Below are 21,365 nucleotides of genomic sequence, written 5' to 3' on the forward strand. Positions count from 1 at the left end.
AGGTGGGAATGACACACACAGCTGGGTATCATCAGCATAGCAGTGATATGAAAAGCCATGTGAGGAGGAGAAGAGGCCCTATCACCAAGCCTTGGGGCACCCCTGTGGCAAGGATGTGTGGTGCAGATGTGTGACCTAGCCAGGAGCCAGTGAGGTAGGATTCGAACCAGGAGTGTGCTTTTCCTGTGATGTCCATGTTTTAGAGTATGGACAATAGGATACGGTGATTAACTGTGTCAAATGCTGCTGATAGGTCGAACAGGATGAGTACTGAGGACTTAGTTACCGCTCTTTTAAGGCTTCTTCAGGAACTCAGTGACCTGCTTAAATACCGCCCTTTCAATGGTCTTAGAGAGGAACAGGAGGAGGCGAGACTGCTGCGCAGTTTTATTTATCTATAGGAAATCCCAATGTATCCAACCTCAGTTAAGAGTATAGAGGAGTACAGACTGTTTATTTTGCTCAAAAAAGCTCTGTAAGTATTTATATTGGGCTCCTTTAATTAATTCAGTCCGCACGGTCAATGCAGTAATTCGAAAGCTGGGAGCTAGCATACAATTACAACAATTATAACAATTATATGGAATTAGATTTGTGTCAATATTTTCAAACAACACTCATAAAATAAATGTAAGAATCTAACGTTTATAATTTGACAAACATTAGATATTTACAATTACTTTGTCGGAAAATTTGGGGAACAAGTTCCAGACGGACAGCGCCCGAAGAAGGCTTCCAGTCCATTGAGCTGTTGCTCCAAAACTCAGTAGCCAATCAGCATGCAGCTTCCAAAGGCCCGCCTGCAAATCAGGGAGGACAAAGAACAAATCACAGAGTGTCAAGAACAAACCTCTTTCTTTTTTTTTTACATGAAATCCAGATGTATCCAACCTCAGTTTACAGTATAGAAGAGTACAGAACAGTATAAAAATGGTTACTTTGCTCAAACAAACAAACAATAATAATAATAAAAATAAAAAATTGCCGGGCATGCGGAGCTTTTGAAAATTTGAGGTTAAAATGGGGCATTCTGAGGCTTTTTGGACCATTATGGTGACTCATGAAGTAAGGGCAAGTAACACAAAATGGAAAAAAACTGAAAAAACTAAATTAATTATTGTGCCAATTTATTTATTAATTTATTTCTTTTGATCTAATTTTGTTATTATGGCTAGGATTGTGTGTACTGACATCACTAAAGTCAAGGCATTGCAATTATAGAGGGTGCCCCTCATCTGGTGCAGGCATTTTTCTTCTGCGCACCGCGCCTGCTGATTCTGCTCTTATCTCTCCTGCATTGTGCGCGGCTGTAAGCGGACCCTTCATATCCAACGCAGAATGGATAATTTCTCTATGCACAGTTTTATCCCCACATTCATATATGACACCTGTAGTTCTCCCTAAGGTTTCTACCCTCTTCCCTGTTACAAGGGTTTTTTCCCTGGTAGTTTTTCCTTACCCTGGTCAAAGGTCTAAGGACAGAGGATGTTACCAACCCTGTGAAGTCCTGTGAGACAAACTATGTTTTGTAAACTGTGGGCTATACAAATAAAGATTGATTGATTGATTGATTGATTAATGCGCAAAAAAAAAATTAATGTGTTAATTCCACAAATTAATCATCCTGCGTTAAGGCGTTAATTTTGACAGCCTTAATATAAAGTGATTAGATCGTAAATTTAGGAAGGGGCTTGATTATTCAGGGCCTTGTATGTGAGTAGAAGTATTTTGAAATCTATTCTACTTTTCACTGGGAGCCAGAGACGGGAGTTATATGATCACGTCTTCTGGTTCCAGTCAGTATACATGCTGCTGCATTCTGGACAAGTTGAAGGCTTCTCAGGGACTTACAAGGACATCCAGACAGTAAGGAGTTACAGTAATCCAGCCTAGAGGTTATAAAGGCGTGGATTAGTTTCTCAGAGTCTTGTCGCGATATAATATTTCTAATTGTCTTAATGTTGTGAAGGTGGTAGAAGGCTGGGTCAGAAGGCCAGGTTCCTTACTGTACTACAGGGGACTGGGGTGATACTACCTAGGTTTATAGCTTGATTTGAAAGTGGTGCTCTTATGTGTTTTGGCCCAAGGACCATGACCTCAGTTTTTTCTGTGTTAAGCATTAGAAAGTTCTGTGTCATCCATGTCTTTAAAACAATTTGGAGTTTAATTGAGGGGTTTGGGTCATCCGGCCGTACAGATACATATAGCTGGGTGTCGTCTGCATAACAGTGGAAATTTATGTTGTGTTTCCTGATAATGTTGCCTAATGGCAGCATGTACAGGGTAAAAAGAGTTGGGCCGAGTACGGAACCCTGAGGAACTCCATAGTTTAACCCAAGTGAATATAGAGGATTCCTCGTTTACACTAACAAACTGAAATCTGTCCGATAAATAGGACTTGAACCAAACAAGTGCCGATCCTTTAATCCCAACATCTTGTTCTAGTCTATGTAGCAGGATCTCATGGTCTATAGTGTCAAATGCTGCACTGAGATCCAGCAGGACCAGTATAGAAGCCAGTCCTTTTTCAGAGGCCATAAGATTATCATCTTTTACTCTAAGTAGTGCAGTCTCTGTACTATGGTGGGTTCCAAACCCAGACTGGAACTTTTCAAATACATTACTGCTACACAGGTGATCGCACAACTGGGCGGCTACAGCTTTTTCTAAAGTCTTTGAAATAAAAGGGAGGTTTGAGCTCGGTCTAGTTAGTCAGAGTGCTAGCGTCGAGGGACAGCTTTTTAAGTAATGGTTCCCAGCAAGGTTTGTAAATTAATTTACAGAAATAACCTTCAGATTTGAAATTATTTCTACATTCTATTGTTTTTGAATTTATTACATTTATTATCTAATTTATTAGGGGGAAAACTAAACAAAAAGTATTGATTAATTTTGATTAAGGCAAGCAAAGATTGTGTTCTATGATTTATTTTCAGTTCAAATTCTCGTATGGGCTATAGACTAGTCGGGGTTCAGTTCAATCAAATGCACAGTAAAGCAGAACCGAAAAGAACTAGCACTTGGCACACTGGAACATTTTTGAGAGAAGGGCTGCATTTACATTTCGCACACCTGTGACCGATGATACAGATGGAGTGATTCACACAAAGCAAGGACAGCGATAAAGGTGTTTGCACACTATGTTTAGATCAGTGGTAATGGTATAAAACTGACACTGGATCAGAAGCGGACACATTCTCTGTTCAGAATCTCAGGTAAGCCTCCAATCCTCCATACACTTTACCATTGACACACAGTCATGCCACAGACTGTACAATTTGATTCTGTATGGGTAAGAGCATTAATGGATAAATATATCATAACATTTTGCTTTGCTTATCTCAGCCCTTCTGCAGCCATGTTTTTTTCTTGGTCTCTTGTGGCCCTGCTACTGGTGTCCTCTACCTGGGCTGAGGTAAGAGTTTACTGAAACCACCTCATGTTATGAGCATGTAACACAGACCTACATGTCAGGTCCAGATATTTGGAAAAGACAAATTCAACATCACTCGAAGAGTGTGACAACCTGAACCAACCATGCAAACTCGTTCCACAAAAGAGGAAGTGTAAATACTTACAACCACTCTTCAAAAAAATCTTAACCTAACCAACTTAGTGCATGAAACATGTATTACGTAAAGAATGACATGTTTCAGTCTATTAAACTCATACAACATGTGTAATGTGGTCCAATCATGTTTTGAATAAACCTGGTGTAACAGACCTTTTCCACAGCAGATATTTTTCGACATGTAACATTTTTGCTTCTCCATCTCTTCTTTTCTATGTCACCATGGGCATCTACAGGAAGGTAAGCCAATGCTTCTGATGTATTTGAGCTCATATATGCTAAATTACCATGTGTACAGGACATAAAGTGTCTCACATGATGTGTTGTGCAGTTAATGTTGAAGACGAAACATCCAGGGAGCTTTCTGTTGGTGAGCTGTTGGAGAGAGCCAACAGAGAACGCAGTGAGCACATTTTTAATTTTGCTATTCTTTTTAGTCTGCAAATGTCCACAGAAGTCATTCAGGACATTGTTCACATATTCTCCTGCCAGCTTTTTTGTATAATGCCCTTATTGTCACAGAGAATTTGTATATAAAATAGTTGGAAAAACTTTAGAGGATCCACAATTAGTGAATAGGTGAGTGTCCCCATTCTTTCATGATCAGTACAGGTTCTACCCCCTAGCTGGACTCTCCGGAGTTTATACTGCAAATATCCAGACTAACTTATCCATACATATCTGAAAATGGCTATATTGACCAATAGAGAAAAACATGTTATGCAATTCAAACTTATGTTCAGTGCTGTGTGTTTTTTGCAGTCCCTGACTTCGATGAGCCTATATTGATTGGAGGAGACATTGCTGTCAATTCTGAGGCTGAGAAAAACGCTGATCCATGCACTGCCAGAGACTGCCTTTGGAAAAAGTGGTCTGATGGGAAAGCCTACATTCCTTACTACATTGCCAACCACTACTGTAAGCATTACTTTCATATCATATCTCCAAAAGGCAAAGAATATGTAGTACTATAATCCATCTGACCTTTTCTAGTTCATGTTCCTCTTCTGTATAGAAAATAACAAAAAGAAAAGAAAAGAAAAGAAATTAACTTATCCAACAGCTTGAAAAACTCACATTATATATCATAAATGTGCAGCCCAATGGTTTGTTATGGGTTTTCGTAGTTCAAGTAACTTGTGGTGAAAAATATTTTCTCACTTATATTAATTTCTCCTTTATTATTATAATAATTGTAATTATTTTTATTATTATAACATATAATAACAACAACAATAATAATAATAATAATAATAGGAATGAATGAAATGGCTGGATCCAATGAATGAGACAACAAAGACTAACTAGGAAAATAGGGATGAGCTGATATGATACTCAGTATTGGTCCGATATTGGTGAAAATCACTGGATCGGATATTGGACGGACAGATGCAAATGTAAAATCTGAAACAATCCAAAAGTCCTACATGCTTGACTGTGCACAGACTGTAAAAATGTTAATACAAATAGTAGCTATAGTTAGTTTAAAAGCTCTAAAATGGACTGATATCGGTAACAGTACATACTAGTTTATGATAACGGTATTTGTATTGCACAGACTAATTTCAGGTAAATCTATATTTTCATAGCCATTTAAGTTTTACGAAATCAAATTTTTAATTTTAAGCTTTTTTTTGTCAGTGTCAGCTTCTTAATTGTGTCATTATCCTGTCCAAATCCTGTGATGATTGAAATGTTTTGACTGTTAGTTAGACTGAAATAACACCTACATGCCATGTTTGTCTTGCCAGCCTCCCGAGAGAGGGACATCATCATTCGTGGACTGGATTCCTTTGCTGCAGTTTCCTGTATCCGCTTCAGACCTTACCAAAATGGTGACACTGAGTGGCTGAGCATTGAGTCCAAGAGCGGGTAAGGCTATAGCTTAAAAGCGGCAACACAACAAGGTTAAAAATCCCCATAAAATACATTTTCTGGGGTTCAGTCTCAGTTCTCTTTCTGTAAAATTATTTCAACTCAATGATGAGTCATGATCTACTCATTTTACATCCAAAAAGAAAGCTTTCTGTAAACACTGTCTGACAGTGACTGAACTGAAATACAGCGGCAGCTGTCGCTAAATTCACCAGACTCCTCTGTCAAATGTTGGAGATTAACAAACATTTTCAGGATTGTTAAGTCTTTTTAATCGATCTACAGTTCGGCATTGTTCACTTTGATTCTTGTTACAAAAGTCTTGCTCACGCCTCTTCCTGTGACGGCACTCTGACCAATCAGTGCACGGCAGTCTGACGACTTCACGCATAGTATCGACTCAGTGCGCTTGGAACCTCGCCAGAGCAGGTACTAAAAAAGTACCAGGTACTAAAAAAGTACCAGGTACTAAAAAAGTACCACGTACTATCGCTAATGGAAAAGCAAAAAGCTGTGCTGTGCCGGGCTTAGGCGAGTATCGCTAGTGGAAAAGGGGGCTCAAGTGACGCTGTAACGTTAAACCAAAAAACAGAGAAGTAGACGTACACATTACAGACGACACACTCACACATACAGAGGCACAGGATGTGCAGTCACAGCTGACGGTGTGTGGAACAATCACTGATCTGTTTTGTTTATTCAAGTGAAGTTTGTTTTGTCCTTTCTTTATTTTCTGCGTGTGAAATCTGGATATGTTCTAGTGAAATCTGGATATGTTCTAGTGATAGCTAGGGTCTTTTCAGGCTGAGTTGTACGGTGGCCACCGTAGAGTTGAGTTACTTTTCATTGACAGTAGTTGGTAACACTGTCAAACAATCTCCAAATACAAGACAATGAGTGACAGCCTGTTAAGCCCTATGAGATGTGTCTGTCTTACTTGTTTATCACCTTCCCTTTATATACCATTTGTGATTGTGTTTCCACAGCTGCTACTCATATGTGGGTCGTACGGGTGGTGCTCAGGTTGTGTCTCTGAGTCGTCAGGGTTGCCTTTACCACAGCACCGTCCAGCATGAGCTGCTCCACGCCCTTGGGTTCAACCATGAGCAGACTCGCTCCGACAGGGACAACCACATCTTGGTGTACTGGGAAAACATCATTGATGGTTACACAGTTTTAATTTCTATGACGAGTTTTGTTTCATTGACAGTCAGAAATCATTTTTTTGTTTTTAGTTAAACTTTATTGATTAGAGAGTGGAGATAACTGGAGATAACTGGACTGGCAGCCTGTCCAGGGTGAAGAGACAATGGTAGAAGAGGAAGTAGAGGGCAGCACTATCACCACATCTGACTTTAACAGGCTGAAGCACCTGCCAATCAAACACAAGGATAGACTTTTTTCTTTTACAGTATTTACAAGCTTGTTGGAAATTTCTCGACTCTACAGCATGGAAACGTTGCCTACATAAACTTGCAAAAAAAAAAAGGACATTCTGTGATGTCTCCAAGTGTGGTTTTGGTCTTCCTGTTCTCGGTAGCCTTTCAATTCACAATCTATTTAATGATTTGTTTAAAGTTTAAAATAGGTAATTTAACTGTTATTTGCAAAACAAATGTGAATGTTACTTTCACCTACTGAGCACATGTTTGATTTTATGTCATTTCTACAGACATGGAATACAACTTTTACAAGATTGACACTCTTAACCAGGGAACTCCTTATGACTACAACTCTGTCATGCAATATGAGAGGTATGGACTGCAACTTCTGCAACTAATTCATTTTCACTTTCATTCTCTTGTATTTCCTAGTAGCGAGAGGCTTATACTCAATGTTGACAATGGTTATGACTAATCACATTATTAGAACAAAGTTGATTTCAAATGATGTCACATTATAACAAACAGATTGTTCTGCACCAATTTAACAAAGCTCAGCTCAACACTTCATAGTGGTATCTCTCATTCTCCAGGAATGCCTTCTCCAAGAACAACCGCCCAACTATGGTGCCCATTCCCAATAACAATGTAGCCTTTGGCCAGGCCACCCAGATGAGCAGAAATGACATTGACAGGCTGAACAGACTGTATCAATGCTGTAAGTATACTCTGACTGACGTGGATCAGAGACTAAATTTAACTCCTCCTCTTGGAGAACCCTAACCCTAACCCTAACTCAATCTGTTTTGCACTTCATATGGTGTTCTTGGTTGGGATTGTTTTTCAATGTTCTCAGGCTGGTTTCTATAGGCTCTGATTGTGTTAGTACCTCGTTCGTACAAACACGCAACCACAAAAAAAAACTGAATCAGTACTTAAAAACCACTGTGATCACATGTAACTAATTCTCAAAAGGACAGTGTTTGAGTGGAGGCCGGGTCATTGTAGTAGACAGACAAAAAAAATGTAACCCCATCACTCCATTTGCAGAGACAAAGAAGCCAGAATGAAGAAATGGAATGATTAAAACAAACACTTACGATGAGCATACAGGCTCAGAAGTGTTCTGAACACTTTCCTCCCCCACTTGTGTAGATCATTCAAAAAGTCTCCTCCAATGACAATTATTTCTACAGGAAGCATCAGTGACCTATGACTTGCTACCAGGGTGACATCAGAGCAGGCATGCAGATGATGATCTGGAGCCGGTGGCAGATTGAGCTGTACTCTAACAATAAACTTGAAAACTTCAGTGACTGTTGTCCGACTGTTTCATCAAACTGAAACTATATAACAATATAGTACCTCCTCAATGTGACGTTCATCACTTGGTAATGATTTTGTTTCCATATCACAATATAGATAGTTCGAAATTTCTAAAAGAATGTTTAATGATGACTGACAACAATTGACAGAAGGGCTGCATTTATTATGCAGACATGTTAAGCAAAAACAACTTTTTAATCATGTTAATCCTTATATTTATGACTCTGTGGCCCTATGAGTAGGTGAAGTGTGAAAAAAGACAGTTGTACTCCACAAAAAGTGACAAAGTTGCGTTCGTTGTCTTCAATCCAAAGGCATTTATTTGTAGATCCACAAAGAATACCCAGTGAGCTGTACCAAATCCAAAGATTAGGTACAAACTGAAGTGACAGACAGTGTGCATCGTTTTTTATAACCCTAATGGGGGATAGAACCCCCCTTACTCCCATGTCCATCCCCATAACCTTTCCACCTATTAGGATCAAATCAACAGGTTTAATCGTGTCGGATTGGTCATCTATTTCTTTAGTTTTTTCTGGTCTTAAGGCGTGGTTAACACCCTACTCCGTAGGGAGGGGTAGGTGGGTGATAATTGTTGCCCCCCCCCCCCCGTGACAATGTGTCATACAGTCTGAGATTGTCTGATACATTCTGAGAGCTAGGTGCTTTCTCTCAGCACTCTGCACTGTTGGCAAGCTCCATTGGCTTGCTCCCAGCAACAGGTTCAGCCAAGTGTCACATTATGCTCTTCCCAACCTGGACTCACTGGCCGAGCTCCAGGATGACATAAAACACAGGCAGGATCTTCCCCCTAGGGGGCACGCTTACTGATAACAGGGTTTCTTACCATGCACACTTCATTCTCACAGTGGATGACATTCTTTATAGATTAAAAGTACATGTTGATTATACAGGGGCTTTTCTGGCACATCTCATAACAAGTCACTTATCTTTGTGATGAAAACACAGCTCCTCACTGGAGTAATTATCTCAACAGGTGTCTTCTTTTACGATCTTTTACTTTGTTTTTCCTTCTCCTCTCCTAGTTTACACACACTTCACAGTCTCAGTTAGGGCTGTAATTAAACAGTTTTCTTTACTCAATTGTTTCCTTTTGTCATGTATAACTTTAACTTGATTTTCTCATTTATTTTCACTTGTATGCTTAACCTTTGAAAACCTTTTCCTCCACATTAGCTGCCGGAGCCTCAGTGACGCTGACGTAGTTTCCCGTGTCTCATTTGCATTTAAAGAGACAGGCACTCAAAACCGAGCGTTCTGAACAGGGCTGTTTTTGCAGAGTGATTGAACTGCTGTGGTGCTTCATCCTTAAGGTATTTTGACCAAAGCATGTCACAGACATGTTCATTAGGACACCAGGGAGCTAGGTTAACGTGGAGAAAGAGGGTATAATATGTCTACTTTAAATAACAAATGTTCTGTATGTGGCGGCTCCTGAAGAAAATTTCAGGGGGGGCAATTTTTTCTGATAATGATTAAGGTGACCCATTCAATAGGTGCATAAAGAAAGACAGTATCATTGTGTCGTTAGGTGATTAACAGTCCTTCTTGTGTCCACTAGATGGCAACTTGATAAACAAATATTATTTACATGAATCTAATGTATGATGTAAAATAGCTAAACAGGACACAAGATGTGTCCAGCAACCACATAAAGACAGGGGCAGCATTTTAAGTCAAGTATTTATTAACTGACCAAGGATCAAGAGCTTTCACAACTTTTACCATATACATACAACAAACATGACAAGATAGTGCAGTCAAATTATTCATTAAGTGTAAAGGAATGTGCAGAATTTGATCTTTACATGTGTTGCTAAAGGCATCTTAGAATACTCTCTTACACAAAACAGTCCGATTGTCTACCTGAAGTTTAACCTGCAGTTAAACCCTTAGCAGAGCAATACAAACATCAACAATGTTAGCAAACAAGCTAACGAACGTAGCTTCAAATGACTGCTGTCCGCTGCTACGAGCCATAAACAGCTAACACGTATGAAAGCGTGAACTCCGTGGCACTGGTCAAACTACTTGTACTTGTCCGTTCGTGCTGGGACCGATTAAACGAGCACAATCCTCCGTGTATTTTTAAAATGGTGAGCTTTGCTTCGCTGAGAACGCCGCGAGCAGAGAGACGAACTACTTATCAAGAGACGCGAAAAGAAGAGAAGTTATTCCCTACTCTCTTTGCTCAATTTACATATGATGTAAGCATGTTAGTGCATGCACATAAATCCTCATTAAAAATGCATTGGAGGATATGTTTTTCGAACAAAAAGTTTTTAACACGAGAGTCAATGGGAGAATTTTCGGGCGATTCTTCACGTCAGTCAAATCGCCCCAGAAGTGGCCGAACCATAAAACGTGACTTGATTCTGACGATTCTGATTGGACAATGACAGATAATATGTCTAGAATACTGATAATAACTACATTTGCTGGCAGAGACGACTGAAAGGAATATTAGTAATAAGGATCTTTCAAACCACGTCATTACTGTGCCAGCTTCACAATCACAGGAAACTCAAAAATACCAGATCATTTTATTAAATCATCTGTAAGAGGGATGCAGATATTGCTGAATCATTGGGTGACATTATCATAACAAATATATAAACGTCTCAATTTCAATTTAATAGAAATTGTTTGATAAAACAAGTTCACTGATTAAGTGACCAAGCTCATTTCTTTTTTTCTGTCTTGAAATAGAAACAAAAAACTTGGCTGGTATAAGCTGACATTGACAGATAACAACAAAAGACTTTCTTTAAAAACTTTTTTTTTTGCTTTCACTGGTGTATGTTTAACACATTCCGAAAAGATCTGTTGATACTGTATGTATCAATATCCGAGCAGTGACAGTTTGTCCTCCACTTTATCAGCAGTCAGGTTGTATTGACAGGCTCTCAAAGCTTTTAGTAGTTCCTCTGTTCGGGCCTCAGCTCCTCGACTCTTCCTCCACTCCTTCAGCAGCTCCACCACTGTCTCCTCCAGTTCTGTCGGATGCCTTTTATGAATGGACTCCAGCTTGACATCATTCAAACCAAGTTTACGACCCAGTTTACGCCAAGTCTTTCCAAGGTTTTCTGCAATCACCTCTGTGGCAATTTCCAGTTTGGCTAAAAAAGGAGGAGAAAAAAAAATGAAATGCATTTCTACTCATAAGAAAAAAAAGATCTTTAAAATTCATATTTCAACAGCAAATAAAAATCCCTGGGCAAGAAAGGATACTAGAGAATAAAGTAATGTTCAAAAGTCATAATGTAAGTTTTAATGAATTTAGAGCTAAACAATACATGATATCATCTGATTATAGATACAACTGTGTTGCCATTGTTGTTCAACAGCCAATACGTTGGGAAGGTCACGTGACCGGCAAGCGCAATGGTTGGAAGACTCTAGAGCTCCTGTGTGATATCCCCACTTTTAATGATAATTTTATCTCTAAGACCTTGGCAGTGTTGTATTTGGTAGTTAGAACCATATAGGATGTCAAGCCTATATAGAAGAAACTATTTGCCACGCCGACTAATATCCCCCCGGCGAAGCGTAAACAACAAGATGCTAACAGCTCGCCGGCTACCGATGCTAACATGGAAGAAACTATCTCGTTAGCCCTAGCCAAATAGTGTGACCAGTTGGAGATGGTCGTTACCCGTGCTATTATCAATGCCGTGGAGAGTGTTAACGACTCCGTCAAGAAACTTCAGAGAGACTTAGAAGCCCATATGGATGTTGTTCGGGGGTTGGTGTCTAAAGTTGAAAGGGTACAAGCCGATACGCGTACCATGAAACGCCAGGTATTAGACAACACCGCCGATCTCGAGAAGTTTCAACAGAAGCTCCCCCTGTTAGAGGACCACAACCGGAGAAACAATGTTCGGATCACAGGAATCAGTATGGGCAAAGAGGGCACCAACGCGATCACTTTTCTCCAAGAAATGCTTCCCCAGTGGTTACCCTCACTTGGTGATAAAGTTATTGAAATAGAGAGAGCGCATCGCATTTACGGCCAGCATGCAAAGGGGAACTTCCCACAGACCACAGACCTGGGAGGCGACGAAGAACGCCCCGATACAAGATGCCGGCAAGTTGTTACGTTTTTATGCTAACTATAGTGCCCACACAAGTCAACGTCGGAAAGCATTTGCAGGCGTACAGAAGTCTCTATGGGAGAAGGACATCTCATCTTTCATGATTTACCCCGCCATTCTAAAGATCATCCTGGACGGCGAGCAACGCAGCTTCTCTACTTCGGAGGACGCAGAGGAGTTTCTACGAGGGAACAAAATTATCTCCATACGAGGGTCGCAATCTGGGGCATCGGCAACACGGATGGCAACTCATCATAATGGGGAAGTGATGGATCAGGAATGCGAGACGGTGCGGGAGGAGAGTACCGGCACCTGAAGTTAAGGCGAGGAGTCCTTTATATTTTTATTTTTTGGCCCGGGTTTTACCGTAAGATCTGTTTTGTTTGTTATGGACGTCTAACTGTTCTATACTAACTATGACACTGAGGGCTGTTGGTCCTTTCTCAGGCTACACTAATGGTTACTGTTTCAGAGAGAGCATCGACCCTGCCTCACAGTAATGTTTATGTTTCAGAGGGACAATTTTAGTTTAGCGATTTAGCCTGAGTCTGTAAATAATGGGCTTTGTTCACACTTTCCAGCTGTTCATATAACTGCCAGGTCGGTTATGTTTATAAGTGGTATACGACTGAGACTTGGAGTCTCACTGAGCTGCGCTATGCAGTGGTCAAGTTACCTCGCATTAACTTCCTAGTTATGATGGTTCAACTCTCTCCCCCTCAAAACTACTGGGTTAAAATTGATAAACTATTACGTAGGTATGTTTGGAATAACGGCCATCCAAAACTTAAGTTCTCTGTGCTACAGAGACCTGTATGATGGCAAGGGCATGCTTAGCTATCAAGATTTGAAGAACCGCTTTGACTTACAGGACTCTTCCCTTTTTTATTATTTGCAAATAAGATCAGCACTTAAAGCACATGGTGTCCCAGTTGGAGATAAGCTTCCCATACATCCTCTGATAGACTGGATAAACTCCCTTCCCTGCAGGGGCTTTGTATCGAAAGTCTACTCCAAACAATCTGCACAGCGAGAGACTCTATCGATGCTCAGAGCCTGGCAGCGAGACTTTGAGCTGAAAGACAATGACGTTTCCTGGAGCAATGTATGGGACAACACTTTTCTTGCCTCCAAGAATCCGAATCACCAACTTATTAACTTTAAAGTGTGTCACAGACTTTATTATACACCTGTCAGATTCTGCATGAAACTGAAACCAAACCCAAACTGTACTATGTGCCAACTTAACGCAATAGGAGGTTACAGACACATGATGTGGGAGTGTCCCTCTGTTTAGGCCTTCTGGGGCCAGGTATCCAAGGTCTTGTCTGAATTACTAGGTACCGCCATAACATGCAATCCAATCTTATTTCTTCTTAATGACGATTCTCAACTGCATATAAATGAGAAACAGCACAAACTGTTGCTGAGTGGCCTCACAGCTGCCAAAAAACTCCTAGTGCAAAGATGGCTACCGCCTCATGACCTAAGTACTACACACTGGACCTTGTCTACACCAACATCAAGAAGGCCCCACGCCCACACCTCGGCTCCTCAGACCATCTCTCTATTATGCTAATTCCAGCATACCAGCCCCTGCTCACCAGAGAAAAAGCCTGCTGTGAAGAAGGTGAGAGTGGCCTGAAGGAGCTATGTCTGCACTGCAGACATAGCTCTGCATAGCACTGTTTTGAGCGCACTGAGTGGGACATGTTCAGAGAGGCTGCAACAGACAATCAACACAAAGATATGGGGGTGTATGCTGCATCTGTGGCCAGCTACATTCAATGGTGCATGGAGGAGGTCACAGTACCAAAGACAATAGTCACACGGGCCAACCAGAAACCTTGGATGACGAAGGAGGTGCGTACAAGACTGAGGGAGGTGCGTACAAGACTGAGGGAGCGTAATGCTGCCTGCAAATCTGGTGACGTGGAGGCTCTCAGAACAGCGAGGGCCATCAGGGCAGCCAAACGTGCCCACAGTCAGAAGATCCAAGGTTTCTTCCATGACCCCAGCAACACCAGACAACTGTGGCAGGGCATCAAGACTGTCACAGACCATAAAGACACACCCCCTCCCTGCCGAGATGACATCAGCTTCCTCAATGAGCTCAACAACTTCTTTGGGAGATTCAAAGCTCTGAACAACAACCCTGCTAGGAAAGTCACCCCCCACCCTGATGAACAGACACTCAGGCCCCGACAACATCCCAGGACGGCTGATCAAGGAGTGCGCTGACCAGCTGGCCCACGTGCTCACAGATTTTCAACGCGTCACAGAACCAGGCTGTCGTCCCCCCATGCTTCAAGTCCGCCACGATCGTCCCAGTGCCCAAGAAACCAACCATCACATGCCTTAATGACTTTCGCCCCATTGCACTAACAACGTCCATCATGAAGTGCTTCGAGTGGGTGGTTAAGGACCAAATCACCTCTATACTGCCCCCATCATTCGACCCGTTCCAGCCAAACCGCTCCACTGAGGATGCCATCTCCACGGCTTTCCACCGGAGCCTGGAGCATCTGGAGGGCAAGAACACCCACGTGCGGATGCTGTTCCTGGACTTCAGCTCAGCATTCAACACGATCATCCCCCAGGAACTGATACGCAACTTGGGCCCTCTGGGCCTCAAAACCCCCCTGTGCAACTGGCTGCTGGACTTCCTCACAGACAGAACCCAGTCTGTCCGTGTGGGTACCAATACCTCAAGCGTCATCTCCCTGAGCACTGGTTCCCCACAGGGCTGCGTCCTGAGCCCCCTGCTGTTCACCCTGATGACCCACGACTGTCGTCCCAAGTACAACACCCACCACATCCTGAAATATGCAGACGACACAACGGTTGTGGGCCTCATTCAGGACAACAACGAACTTTGCCTACAGAGAGGAAGTGTGACATCTGGTGGACTGGTGTAGGTTAAAGAACCTGCTCCTGAATGTGGACAAGACAAAAGAGATCATCGTCGACTTCAGAAGATCCCGACTCAGTCACACACCACTCTTCATCAACGACACAGCGGTGGAGGTCGTCAGCAGCACCAAATTCTGGGGGTGCACATTACAGACAACCTCAGCTGGACACTTCACACCACCTCCCTGGTGAAGAAAGCCCAGCAGCGCCTGCACCTCCTGCGACGGATGAGAAGGTTGTCTCTTCCCCTCCCATACTCTCCACCTTCTACAGAGGAACCATCGAGAGCCTGCTGACCAGCGGCATCTCCATCTGGTCAATCAATAGGTTCAACAACATTCTTGTTCAGCTCCTAAGAAGAAAGGCCCCTCTGACATTGCACCTTGAGTGCCTTGAGAGGGAGTGTTTGTTGTAAGGTACCAGGTCAGAATAAAAGAGTCCTCTACTATGCTCTGACTCCACCGGGTGGTGAAAATGCACCCCCACTACCAGCGTGTGAAATGCTGACAAACAGCATTCTATTCCACCAATAACATTTTGGTTGATGCAGTTTGTATGGAAAATTATGCAACACACCAAATTGAGGGTGCACCAAATGGAGACAGACTACAGCTGGGCTATTCTCCAGAGTGTTCTGATGGCCTTTAACAGAGAAAGTATTGTCAGCTACCTTGAGAATGCTTTCTCTATTTGCCGGAATCAGAAGACCTGGGGAGAAATCGGAAACACCACTGTTCTCCACATATGTGCTGCACATATCCTGAAGGCTGTCAGACAGTTAATTGGCAAAAAAACATTTGACCAAGGATTTAAGGATTTTGCTACTTTTGCCTTTGCAAGGTTGCAAAACACAACCACCATGGCAACTGCATTGGCTTTCTTCCGGTCCTTCTGTATAGTGCTGACTGGCAAACATAATTCCAGCCTGGTGAAGGAAAACCTCAAGGCCTTGCAGAAGCCTATAAAAGAAGGCAACATTATTGATTTGGATGAAGATGAGGAAGACGGGACCAAAGAGCCAAGGGATGAGGAGGAGGACAGAAGAAATTGGAAAACAATTATTTAGAATTCCCTGTTCTCGGCTGAATTTCTGAAGGTGTTCAAGGAGGTTCAAGAAGAACTGGCTGAAAACTATGCCAATTCAGAGACCTCAGAGGAGAATCCCTATCACTGTCCAGCAATAATTGAAGTTCTTTTTGAATATTATTTAGGGCTATTCCCCCTCTGGAGTGGACTGTTGCTGGGAAATTTGAAGAGGTATGCTAAAGACAAGAAGGATGAGTCTTTTGGGTCTGCCAAAACCAGGGAGACCAACAGCCATGTTGAGCGATGGTTTGGCATAGTAAAACAATACATTCTGAATAAGAAGAGGGGACTGAGGCCAGGAATGTTTGAGGAAGATGTGTGCCTCCTTACAGGGCTGATACAGAGAGCACATTATCTGCCATAAATTATCTGATGAGGTACTATTTGAACACATAAAAGAAGACATCAACCTATCTCAAGAGGGTTGGGCAAAGAGGGGTGGGACAAGGGCAGCCCCAGCAGCCACGTCCCATTTTTTTCTCTTCCCCGGAAGCAGTTCCAGCTCCAAAGACAGCAAAATCTGCTACGAAGGCCAAGTGGAGCATCACAAGTAAAGGGTCATGCCTGACACAGAGGTACATTTTCCTGACCATGACAGTGAATTCATAATTTAATGAACCTGTGTAGTCTTTCAGCACTTTGCAGAATAGGGCTATGACAAACATTGACTGAATTCACAGGACACAGTTTAACTTAAGTTCATCTTTCATTAAATACATAAATAACTCCAAATACTTTAAATAGAATGTGAGAAATATTCATGAATACAAAATGAGGTGGTTTAGTGTAATAACAGATTTAATTTCTACAGACAGTAGAATGTACAGTGTGGACAATTTGATAAATTGAAAGTTTTTATTTATGTGGTGTAATGAAATTAGTTACTTCTATCTAAACCTATCTATCTAAAGACATCTAAACCTATTGAAGTGGTTGTGGCTGTTGCAACATATGCCAATGACAAGTTCATCCTCCATCACAGAGAATTTCTAACTTTGTGGCCTGATGAACTCATAATGGGCGAGGCAGGTTTAGAAATGGCTATTAGAAGAAAATTAGATGAATCTGTGTCATTGTACAACACTATTGATTAACTTGTTCAATGAATGTGAACATACACCAATCAACAACTGATTTCAAAATGTTCAGGTGAAAATTATTTCAGTTATGTGGATAAAACAATGTGTAAGTTTATAGTCTACAAATAAGTTGACAGTGGTTTGGTAACTTCAGCCTGTAGCACATTGTCAGACATAAGGCATGTTTAATGTACTCTACAATTTCTCCAAAAGGCGATAGAATATTACATCAGAGCCATCCTAAATTCCACGGATACAGTGGGCAGACTGTACCTCATGAATCACTACACAATGGGTGGAATTCTACATGGCACACAAGAACAGATGGCCAGGCAAGGGTTATGTAAGGTCAGTAGAATCTATCCAGGTGTTTGATTTTCATCAAATCAACTGCATTACATTGGCTGCATTTTGGAGATGCATCAGTAAGCTTCAGAGACTCAACAGTTCAAAATGTGTTTGCATGTAGTCTTTTGATTTTACAACCCTAAATTATGTTTTGGAAGATTTTTTTTTTTGGGAAGGTTTTTCACTGACATAATTGTAATAGCAGCTCCACTTTTTGTTTTCTCCTGTAAGTGATACAATTATGTACATGACTTCATTGTGTTCCATTTCTTTTCTCAGGTCACATTTGACAGTTACGATGGAATCATCGGATTTGTGAATATAGACGATGTGCACTGGAAGTTTGTGGTGAGTATATTTAGCAATGTGACCTGAGGTTTTTTAAGTTCTACGTTCATAAAAGTTTTAATTGCATCATTGATTGTTGCTGTTGCTGATATAACGAGCAGTCATCATATCACATCAAAAAACTGTAAATTGATTTTTAGGGATGGGGTGGTCAATATTCAGGTTGTTAAAAGAGGACCATTACAAATTACCAGCTGTTGGTAAAAATGAGTGGCAACATGTAATCATTACAGGGTTGACAGTCAGCTTACCCAGCTTCATAATTAACAGTTTATGGCTGTACTAAGTTAAATGCATATACAAATATAGTTCTGTGCTTATAGATACAAAATTACCCATGGGTGCAACTACATTATCTGTACTTACAGTATATTACACCAACAACCACACTGAACTTGGATAGAGACAAAAACACTTTTATAGACTGATAATGGTTTTGGCAATGCATTTCATGATTTTAATGCTTGGGAATGCAAGTCCAAAAGGCTGTAATAGATTGGGGCACAACCTCTTCACTGTATGATTTAAGCAGGATCCATGCATGCTGCCTAGACCAGAGGCCTTCCTGGGGCATATGTACAAGAACATTCAAAATTTTAAACAAAATTGTTTAGAATTAATTTTTCCAAAATAAGAGGTATAGTGTGACCATGGGAAAGTCATCTTTGACCAAGGTGAGTTTGGTGACTCTACAATGTACAGTAGCAAAGTTATTGAAAATATAAGAGGTGTAGTGAGACCATGGTGAGTACATATTTTGTCTGTTGTGATTCTTAAAACACTACAGTTAAGAGCAGTGAACCTATTGATTTTTTTTTCCCCCAATAAAAATATATTATAAATAGGCCAAGTCATCTTTTCCATAATTAGCAGGTGTAGTATGTTGTTAGGGAGGCCATATATGTGTGTAGAGATTTTGGAGTCTCTGTACTGTATAACAGTGGAGTTATTGGTTAATATTGGTAGATATTACTGATTAATACCAATAAAAAAAATCACCAAAATTCAAAAAAGGCACATTTTCACAAAACAGCTAATGTAGTATGACCATGAGGAGACCCTTGGTGTGTGTGGTGATTGTGGAGTCTCTGTAATGTATAACAGTTGAGTTATTGATTAATATTGGTAGATATTACTGATTAATACCAATAAAAAAAATTATAAAATTCCAAAAAGGCACATTTTCACAAAACAGCTAATGTTGTATGACCATGAGAAGACCCTTGGTGTGTGTGGTGATGTTGGAGTCTCTGTAATGTATAACAGCGGAGTTATTGATGTTTGTTTGCAGTGTCTTGCTCTTGTGTTGCTATTTGCAGACAGTCCCTGGGCACTCGCCTCACACCCGTCTCGCTGCCGCTGCGCATAGAGACTCATGTTATTCTTCCAGTCCGGAATTCAGGTCTGTTAGATGAAAATGTTACTGTAGCTCATTGAGTACACACTTCTGACTGAAAAGAGACTACGCTTGTGTTTATAGAACGTTTCGTTTACAAGTTATTGAACCCGAAAGTCCGAATCTGTCAATATCTTTCCAACTTTACCAAACTATGTCGCTGACCAGTGATATCTACACGAGCCTTCCACAGACAGTGGCTCTGTTCCGGGATACATTCATTACCTCTCTCCGTCGTCTCCGGTTCACTGTCCGTGTTTCCAGGCTCACTTTGAAACTTGTCCAACTTTTCTGACAGGTCGTGTCGCTTAATTCCGTTTAGAAGCTCCGATAGAAAGTCAGTCTTGTCTTCTGCCAGGTGTCCTCTCTCCGCCAGAATCTGAAAGAGTTTGACTGCGCAGGTGATCTTCTCCAAATCTTTCTTCCCAATCTTGTCGTTACAGAGGTACTTCATGTCATCCAGCTGCTGAGAGGACAGCTGCTTTGAAATCTCAAGTAAAAACGACTTAAACTCAAAGGAGCCCATGAGTTCTGAACGACTGCTCGTAACTTTCTAAACGAGAAGGAAACACGTTTACTTTCACTTCCGTTGGTGAAGTTGGCAATAGTTTTTTCTTAACAGCGCCACCAGTTGAACACAGAAGATAACGCCTCAACGTGGGTGGAGCTAAACGTTTGACTCCGCCCGCTAAACGTTTGATTCAGAGCGAGTGATATATATATAATTCCATGTTGTTTTGTAAATCCCTTTTTAAACTAGAAGCATTTATTGATGGATTAAAACATAACAAACATGGATATTTAAAGTTGAATTTCTCCATATTGGTACAGTAAAAATGCTTGGTATTGACTGTGTGTAGTCTTAGATGTGTAGGAAACAGAGATAACATCCATAGCCAGGAATTATTGTGCAAAATATTTTTACAGTCGCTCAGATATGGCCGATTATGCCACTTGGAAAAGATGGACTTTTATTTTGAAATTTCTCCACACAGTAGTAGAGTAAAGATATTCAAAATCTGTTAGAATTATAGTTCACCGTTTTAATACCTTTATTATGAAGTTATCCAGACCGGAAGTAAATACGCTGTTTCTATACGCCGTTTCCACGTATTTACCGTAATGCTGAGAATACTTGTGCACTGGAAATTTAAGTGCGGCTGATTTGACCACGGGATCGAAGTCGCGGCTGACTTGACCGCAGTGTTTATCGATAAATTAGTTCATAATTTACACAAACAACGAACGGCAACTTCCCTCTTAGCAGAAACGCGCGCAATATTTTGAACTCAAACATAAGTTCTCCCTCTTCCGCCTGGTATTGGGCAAGTTGCTCAGCGTGGGCGGAGTCAAACGTTTAGCTCCACCCACGTTGAGCCACTCCCCGATCTGCGTACTGCAGTCAGGTGCACTTGCAAGTAGACAGATATACACCAAAAACGCCAAAGATGGTTCCAATTTAAGTATAGCGCTGAATGTGAAATAATACATTTACATTTTTGACGTAAAAACAATTATGAATGCTTTGGGGGCGTGGAGACTTTCCGAATTCTGTTTTTCTTTTTTTTTTCTTTAAAGGGACACTGTGTAGTATTTATGGGTTTATATAACCCAAAATCCACTTTTTTATACATATTATGTGATCCTGCATTGTCTAGTCGCTGTATAATATTTTTTGTTTCATTTTCGTAGTGTTTCAAAAAGTCATGTAAAAATAACATGGTCGCGGGCCGTGGCTGCTTTGCCACTGTTAGCAGCGAGACACCATGTTTCTACCGGAGCCTGTAAGGACAAACGCGAGAGAACAAATCAAGCGTCGCTTTACTTGTAGCGGAAGTCCCGCCTCCACTCTCTCCGCTTCGTCTGCTACGACCGCGGTAGCTCGCCCTCTCCCTCGCCTCACGAACCTCATCTGCTGACACGGAG

General features: G+C 41.2%; 2 protein-coding genes across 2 annotated transcripts; one reads left to right on the plus strand and one right to left on the minus strand.

Moving 5' to 3' along the window:
• Nucleotides 1-3,358: 3,358 nt before the first annotated feature.
• Nucleotides 3,359-8,985, plus strand: LOC310936872 (hatching enzyme 1.2-like; the record flags this gene model as incomplete). Its single annotated transcript, XM_083901027.1, has 8 exons — nucleotides 3,359-3,423; nucleotides 3,928-3,974; nucleotides 4,334-4,489; nucleotides 5,323-5,443; nucleotides 6,433-6,611; nucleotides 7,119-7,200; nucleotides 7,422-7,546; nucleotides 8,831-8,985. The coding sequence occupies 8 exons, from the start codon at nucleotides 3,359-3,361 to the stop codon at nucleotides 8,983-8,985; spliced, it is 930 nt and encodes a 309-aa protein (XP_083757153.1).
• A 1,126-nt stretch (nucleotides 8,986-10,111) lies between these two features.
• On the minus strand, nucleotides 10,112-19,969 carry fadd (Fas (tnfrsf6)-associated via death domain). Its single transcript, XM_083901209.1, has 2 exons — nucleotides 19,665-19,969; nucleotides 10,112-11,294 (listed from the first exon to the last, which is right to left on the minus strand). Exons 1-2 carry the CDS (start codon nucleotides 19,963-19,965, stop codon nucleotides 11,017-11,019), a joined length of 579 nt encoding a protein of 192 aa, XP_083757335.1. The 5' UTR covers nucleotides 19,966-19,969; the 3' UTR covers nucleotides 10,112-11,016.
• Between the last annotated feature and the right edge of the window lie 1,396 nt (nucleotides 19,970-21,365).

Source organism: Microchirus variegatus, assembly GCF_963457635.1.
Source record: "Microchirus variegatus genome assembly, chromosome: 14".
Taxonomy (NCBI): domain Eukaryota; kingdom Metazoa; phylum Chordata; class Actinopteri; order Pleuronectiformes; family Soleidae; genus Microchirus; species Microchirus variegatus.